The 8,242-nt window shown below is 37.8% G+C and overlaps 1 protein-coding gene across 2 annotated transcripts; it reads left to right on the top strand.

The window, feature by feature from the left end:
• Positions 1-904: 904 nt before the first annotated feature.
• Positions 905-8,100, top strand: LOC107394204 (leucine-rich repeat-containing protein 43). Of its 2 annotated transcripts, XM_015973050.3 has the most exons (12): positions 905-1,063; positions 1,162-1,377; positions 2,399-2,509; positions 2,764-2,903; positions 4,607-4,845; positions 4,921-5,084; positions 5,645-5,795; positions 6,094-6,233; positions 6,321-6,398; positions 6,599-6,769; positions 7,397-7,493; positions 7,701-8,100. In XM_015973050.3, exons 1-12 carry the CDS (start codon positions 977-979, stop codon positions 7,901-7,903), a joined length of 1,797 nt encoding a protein of 598 aa, XP_015828536.3. In that variant the 5' UTR covers positions 905-976; the 3' UTR covers positions 7,904-8,100. The 2 variants fall into 2 exon arrangements, with proteins under 2 accessions (XP_015828536.3, XP_054587717.2); XM_054731742.2 differs by lacking the exon at positions 6,599-6,769.
• The last annotated feature ends 142 nt before the right edge of the window (positions 8,101-8,242 follow it).

Raw genomic sequence — 8,242 nt, 5'->3', positions numbered from 1 at the left:
AATTGTCTAATATAAAGATAAATTGTCTGGTTCAACTTTGTTTTTACATTTCCACACCAATTTTACCTGTTTAGGTATTAGGAACAAGGATTTCTTATTTCCATGAACCCATGACAGCATTAAACAAGCCTTAATCAGGGGAAAAGATGGATATTTAAACATTTCCTATAATGTAAATTTGTATCCATTTCTGTGAACCTTTATCTCTTATTCCTCAGGTTGGATAACACTATCAGACATCGCTTTGCTCCAAGTCGTAATTTAAGCCACAGATTATTTTTGATGTGGCGTTTAGAAAAACAATGATTTGGTATTATTTCAGTCATTTATAATGTATTTTAAGTATCAAATCCTCAATGCAATCAAACTCTAAAACCACTGAGATGTTCCTGTGTGATTTGTAAACTTGTGAATTAGATTACTTTGTAAACAAGGAAAATATAATTTTTCAGATGTTCTGGTAATGAGACACAAGGCATGGGGGGAAAAAAACAACACGGAAGAATGACATCAGGTAAAAAGTTTGGAATTTCTAGTCATTAAAAATCAGTTAAACAAAAGGTCTGATGCCAAGTAAAAGTGTGGTCCAAATGTTTCCAGATTTGCAGCATTTTAATGAAACTGGATGTTTTTGTAGAAATCACAGCCTGCAGTCAGGAACTTCCGTCTAAAATCCAGAAGGAGTATTAGCTAAAGCTCCTTCGGGGGTGACTCATTCCAGCGGGAATCAGGTCTGATGAATCAAAACCAGAGACTAATGTGTTTTTCTCAGCTATCAAATCACATTTTATTCACGTAGAATATTATTTCAAGCATTTTAAACCAGGTATCTTTGCGTATCCGCTGTTTTAGGGTTCCCTAACAGAACTTCAGCTGTTGCCTGGCAACAAGCAAATGTTTGTAAACAACCTTCTAAGATAACTGGCTCCTGTAGCTAACGTGTCCTTTTGCTTTCTCTGACATATTCTCAGTAATAATGAGCTCTAAGTCTCTCTCTGCTGTGCTGGAGAAGAGGATACAACGTCTCTGTCTGAGTGACTTTCCTTGTGGATCCGGCTCCTGGGTGAGCTCCTCTTGGCTACTGCATCTTATGAAGTGGTTTCAAGTCTTTGAATTGTTGCATGCACCACTTTTAATGCAGCGAATGTGCTTTTTTTAAAGAGGGAGACCAAAGACGGTCCAGAGAGAGCAGAAACTGAGTCGAGGGACGCCCTCCTGGATCTGCTGGACTGTCCTCGCTCTCCGTGGTGGCTTGATGATTACTCCTGGAGTCCTCAAGCTAAGGAACTGAGACGGCTGGCTGTGATCCATCCAGAACGTCTCACAGCAAAATTCATTTACAGTTTCTTTACTTCATTTTGTATCGTGAACAAAAACGTGAGTCTGCAGACTTTTTGATCTGTTTGATTTAGTTCTTTCTTAATTCTACCTACTGGTTAGGACCTGAGTATTTGTTCAGTTGTTTTTGCAGGATTGGTTAATAATTATATTATGTAATTACATTATGAAAAAATTCATATCAAAAAATATTTTCTATTAAAAGGTGAAATTTTTTATAATAACCAAAGAGCTGGAGATCATCATAAATTGTAAAAGGGGACAACAAGCAGCTGTCCCATAAACCCATTAAGTCACCAAAAAACATCAAATACACAAATAAAACATGTTTTTATGAAGATCATCTCAGAGCAAAACACTACAATCAATACGGGTGACATCTGACATGAAATTCAGTTAATTTGTAAGAAAATAAACAACTAAAGCCAAAGAGAAGCATTCTGTTTTATCATAATTCAGGTCTGAGTAACAGTCTTTGTGAGGACACGAAGGCAGCAGAGGGTTTATGTCTAGTATTTTATAAAATTCTTATCATTTTTATTAGTATTTGCTTAAATTAATTTAACTTTTGGACTTGTGTGATTAATTATGACGCAAATGTTAATTTTACTATTTTATCAGTGTTTGAAGATTTTTCTATTTAAGATTGAAATCTCTAAAGTTTTTTAGCTTTACTGACATTAAACATGAATAACATATATGTTATAAAATTAGAAGCATGTGCAGACACAATAGTTCACAAGGAGTTTATTATTTATGTTCATAGTAAAAAATTAATTAAGCAAAATGTGATTCAATTTCCTGTCTTAAAATAAGCGGTTAAATTGTCATATTCTGAAAACTAAAAATAAATAATATTTGCTTTCTAAAAAAATTTCTTTTCACACACAGCAGGAATAATATTAACGTGACACATTCAAAATCCTGTGGTAAAATAAATGTAAGGTTGCAATCACTTATTAGGGGAATGGTAAAAAGCTTTGCACAGATTTTTATGCTAATTTGAAACAGCAGATACTCTTAATGTGGAATAATTGTAAGTTTGTCCTTCTGCTTCCAGGTATCGGTTATCGATGGAGGCCTACTGAAGTTCAGGAAACTGGAGAAACTTGATCTGAGCTGTAATGTAATCTCAGAAATTCCTGCAGAGAGCCTTCCCAGCACCTTAAAGGCAAGTCTTTGTGCTGCACTTGGTTGATGCAACAACTTTCTGCAATTTGTCATACCAGAAGTTTCAGTCATTAGCACAAGTTGACTCACAGCTAAATATGAATGGCAGGAAGTAATTGACTTTAAAAAAATCAAAGGTTAAACACTTGATTGGGACATGGCTGAAGTCACTCATGCAGCAGACAATGTGTGAAACTTTTACTTCATCAATGAAATATTTTACCTGGTGATGCAACACGACTGTTTTCTTTACAGATTTTGGAGTTACGTGCAAACTGCTTATCTTCTCTGTGCAGTCTCACAGAGCGCCCGCCTCCTCAGCTGCAGTACCTCGGCCTCAGCTCAAACAGGCTGGGTTCCCATAAAGACATTTCTTGTCTTACAGGAAGATACTGGTTAATACACACATACATGCACACATGCACGCACGCACGCACACACACACACACACACACACACACACACACACACACACACACACACACACACACACACACACACACACACACACACACACACACAGGAAGTTGTTGTTGTTTTTAAAGAGTTAACCCAAAAACCAGGTCAAATGAAAGCTCAGTCGCAAATGTGGGCTTTGTAGTTGGTTGCAAGGTCAGACGGTGATACCCCATCATGCCGGCGTGCTTCTCTGAGGAGGTTTTTCTGATCCAACAGCAGTTTTCTGTGATGACGCCCACTGACACACAAAATGCTTAGTTAGTAATGCAGCAGAAGATGCCTCTAAGTACAAAGCTGTTGATCCCACCTAAATCTCACACAAGCACACATGTTCTGATAGATTTTATACCAGAGACTACGCAGTGCTTTTATAAAATCACAGCTTGTTGCTTGCACTGATACTACAACTGAAGCAGTGGGGGTTTATCCTAAAGATGGGTGAAGTTTATGCTTACAAAATGTTTTATTTATTTAATAAAAATCTGTCAGGTAAGGGTCACAAATCTATGATCTTATGCCTGTTTTCCTACCACGTTATGTGTAATTGCAAACCTGTCATTTTAATTGTGTGTTATTGAATTAGTTAATTACGATTAATTAATTAGAAAACAATAACGTGGTAAAAATGTTCACCATTTGAACCCGAGCTTCTCCCAATTGGGGGCCGGTCTCATCAAGCTGCACCTCTAACAAGACTAAATAAACCTTTTTCACCTGCTCCAAACACAACTAAAGCTGCAATTAAATAAATCATGACAAATCGATCTTCATGAAGAAAAAAAAGGAAGGAAATGTTTTACTTTTTTACCGTTATGTTTTCTAGTTGGTAAAGCAGGCAGGCAGAAACTTTATCCATATGAACTTTATTACAACAGGAGGAACAAACATACAGCATTTATCTTGTAACCCTCAGCAGAACTTCCCCTGAACTCTACACTACACCTCTACACATATTAGCGTTGCTCTGCTGCCACCTCGTGTTCAGTTCAGTACACAACATTTACAATTTTCCATGTCCATTTACACTACATCAGTAGCACATGTACTAATAGTTACACATCCCAACAAATCCCACAATGATTACCTTTATGAGACCAAATTAAACAAAAAGTCTTTGTGGTTACAGAAACATACTGATTAAAGTGTTGGTATATCATCTGTGCCTAATTAACATTATTACTGATTTTAAAAATAGCTTGGGCGCAGATTGTCCTGAATGAATAAAACACGATGAATCAAGGTTAATTAATTACAAAGCCTCTAATTAATTAGATTATTTTTTAATCAAGTCCCACCCCTAGTTATAATCCTTTTGCAACTATTGCTCACACAATAAAGGTGACATGAGATGCACATGGGTGTATTTTTGATATAACTTTAGTACTGGAGTCGGTTTAGTTTGCCAGGACAAAGTGCTCCTGTGGGTGTGAAAGTTCACTTTTCTCACATAAACACTTTCATCAGAATGTTCTGCTTATTCAGCACAATCTTAGCAATTCACTATCTAAAAAAGGCTAATTTATTCTTTTATGTAATAATATTGCCATTTAAAGGCTGCATTAAATGTAATAAATTACATTTCTACCCTCACATTACATCAAAAGTTCCAGATAAAACCTTAGACCCTTTGTGCCCTCAGGCCACAGCTGGTGACTTTGGAACTCAACGACTGTGAGTTTGAGGACCAGCAAGCCCTGCTGAATGCTCTGAGCTCTCTCCCGTCTCTGAAGATGCTGATGCTTAAAGGAAACCCATTCACCCTTGCACCATCGTACCCTGGCTTGGCTGTGGACTGTCTCCCACAGCTGGCCTGCCTGGACACCTTGTGGCTCTTTCCTAAGGAAAGGAGTCGTTTTAGAGGCTTGGCCTCAGTGAGAGGTATTGCCAACCTGTCATTTTATTTGTGTGAAGATTCAACTTTTTGTGATGCAGGATACATTTTTATTTGTGCAGATGTGACTATGGATGTGGCTTCGGTCACAGTGAGTCTGGGCAGGCTAAGAGGAATTCCAGATGTTCTGACGAGTGAGATGAAAACAACTTCTCCCGTTGCCCCCGTATCCTACAAATACTTCATCACATATCAGTTCCTCTGTTCTTCTGCATCCGATAAAACGGTGAGAAATTGTTTTTAAAATCTCACATTAAATTTTTTAATCTGAACTTTAAACTTTTATTTTATTTTATTAATTAAAAAAAACAAATTTCCTCACAATAAATCAAATTCTCTTCAGTTGTTTTCCAGTTATTTCAGCTAAATTTAATGACAAATTGTTGTCCTCGTTGCCACCTGTAATTTGTGAAAAAAAAAGTCTTTACTGGCTGTAACGAACAAGTTACTGATTACAATTACTAAACAAGGTTTAATTTTACAGATGAAGGTTTGCACATTCTCAGCATTAATCCTTAGCTGATTTATGTGTCAAACATAATTGACAAATTCTAATATTTGTGTAAATTATCCAAAAAATAATCAATAGATAAAAAAAGCCAAATGCTAATTTACAATAATTTGTTTTATATGTTGATGCTTAAAGTAAATTTTCTGCAGTTTCAGCTTGAGTGAAAATCTGACCAAAATGTGTTTTTGCTAAAATACCTCAAACTATATAATATTTAAACAGATACAGTTCAAAAACACACTAAACATTTGTTGTGTGTGTAATGTTGCTCACAGAAACTCAACAGTGAGTCTCAACCCGACACCACCTCTACAGCTCACGTGCCAGAGGCGGACGCTGACCAACAACAAACAAACCAAGAGCAGTCCAAACCAGACACGGGAGCTTTCACGCTCCATGATGAAACCTACACTGGATTTCAACACTGTAAGAATACATGGTTTAGGTCTTACAGAAGAGACGTTGCGTAATATAGTAGTCATTAAAAATGTCATTAAGTCATCAAGGGGGCGTTGGCCAGGAAATATGAGGCAGTTCAGAAAAAATCCACTGGAATTGGGATGGACTTTTTCTTATCCGCAAGGTCTTCAGAGAAACAGTCAGCATTGCTAGAGGGTGGGGTGGATAAGTGATGACAAAGAAGATCAGATTCTGTCAAACACATTCAAAGCTTCTTTTTAATTACATGTGATTGTGAGAATTATCTCTCCCCCCTTTCCCCCAGTATCGCAGCACAGCACGGCTAGGATGATGTGGTCCAAGGAGATGGACTTCAATGACAAGCAAACATACACTGTCAGTTCTCTGGGACAGTTGAAGAAATTTCTCAATGAAGGACTTGATCTCAGGCTGGAGGAGGAAAAGGTGTGGAAAGTTAGGTGGGGTGGAGGGATGGTGGAGGATTTTGGCATAACATGAGCTCAAAGTTACATTTGTTATTTGATACGCCAGGTGCTGTCTTGTCCTGCAGCCTTCAAAAAGGAGGGGAAACCGAGCCGGCCTGAGAAGGAGAAGAAAACTAAAGAAGAAGTGAGTTTGGTTTTCATTTTTCATAAAAAACCAAGCATGTTGGTGCATTATTGAGTTCATGACCCTGCTAGTTGGCAGGAAATCCAAAATGCAGCCTTTAAAACATGCAAAAACAATAAAAAAATAAGTCATGACTCTGTTTAGGATTAAACCGAAAATACTGAGATCTAATTGAAAATGAATATATTGACTTCTTTAAGATTCCAGCTAAATCAACTTCCACAAAGGACAAAATAAGCAAATCTGCACCAGAACTGGTTCAGGACCCCCCCATCAGTGCAATCCTTGGCTCTGCACACGTTCCCCTGCACAGCATGGTCCAGGGGAGTCAGAAGGTCAATGTCCTCTGTGACTTTGGACTCCTTCAAAAGGCAAGTTGACATCCTGCAGTTTGTACTGTCTTCTGGGGAAGCGCTGTAAGACGAGGGTAGGGTCTCCTATCATTTACATCATAATGCCATAAGAGCGGCGGGGGCATAGCGCCATGGCCTGCTCAAATGAAGTTACGCTACGCTAAGAGTTCATATAAATTATGTAATTTAGGCTGAAACTGGACAATTTTTCCGGCTCCCCCTGGAAGTGTCAGTTGAGGGCTTCCTGGGGAGCATGGACGTAACTTCCACTTTAAAAGTGGGGGGCCGGGGGTGGGGGGATCTTTACAGTATGTTCTAATGGTAAACAGGCTTCAACACAAACGGTTGTTTTCTGCTTGGTCCTAGAGCTCAACCAGTGTCAATTTAATATAGCGTAATATTGTTTGCGGATGGTAAAAAGTGCAGGGGTCCAGACTTGACTTAGGAAAAAGTGGGGGGGACATGTCCCCCCCCCCCCCCCCCAAATTACATCCATGCTGGGGAGCCCATTGTCCCGCAACTCGAACCTTGAGTAAATCCAGAGCTGAGATATGCTAGTTTTAACTGGGCTAAAACAAATTCTTATGTTCATTTAAATGACATGAAAATGTATTGAACATGAAAGTGTTTTGATCACGTCTTAAGGATCTTGGAATGGAAATTATGGAGAAAAAGAAGGAAGACGAAGAATCAAAACAGACAGGAGGCAGCGGAGCAAAGAAGAGCACAGCAACATCAAAAGGTTAATTCAAACAATTACTAAATGTTCTAATGAAAAAAAATTACCTGTGAAGAACATGTATGTTTTTTATTTTTGTTGGTTTCAACACCAAATTCTAACATACGCTTTAAAAATGTTAAACATAAATAATAATGACACTATATTTTGTGTAGACTTTTTCTCAGTGTGCATCCTCTCATGGGTCTGGTTTTATATTTTTGACAAAAGGAAAAGGAAACGAAGACGCAGATGTCCAGTCAGAGCCGTCCACACCTGCCCGACAGGAACCAGTAACCGTGGAGCTGTGTGTGGAGCTGAAGAGATGGCAGACAGCATCTGACATGCTTCAACCATCGCTTCAACTCACTGCCACACCCAAATTTAAAAAAAAGGTTTTGAAGCTTGTTAAACGTCAAACAGAAACTAAATAATGGATTAGACAGAAAACTGTTCAAATCTGTGGTGAAGAAGTTATTAAATGTTTGTAAGCTCAAAAATGCTTTTCATTGTACTTCAAAATAATGAATTGTGCACACAGGTATGATTAAATTACATCACCTTGTTTTTCTTAAGGTGGAATCTGAAACAGCACAAGCTTTTAAAGCTAAATCAGATATTACCAAAACAATCAGTAATTCCCTTTCTGCAGTTTGTTGTTTAAATTCACAAAAAATATCCTCTTTAAACCAAAAAACACAAATAATGCTGCATTACTATCCTTCTGCAATAACTATATTTTCTGAAACATAGTATTACATTACAGGAAATTA

Source organism: Nothobranchius furzeri, chromosome 17, assembly GCF_043380555.1.
Source record: "Nothobranchius furzeri strain GRZ-AD chromosome 17, NfurGRZ-RIMD1, whole genome shotgun sequence".
Classification (NCBI taxonomy): domain Eukaryota; kingdom Metazoa; phylum Chordata; class Actinopteri; order Cyprinodontiformes; family Nothobranchiidae; genus Nothobranchius; species Nothobranchius furzeri.
This window is presented reverse-complemented; position numbering and strand designations above follow the sequence as displayed.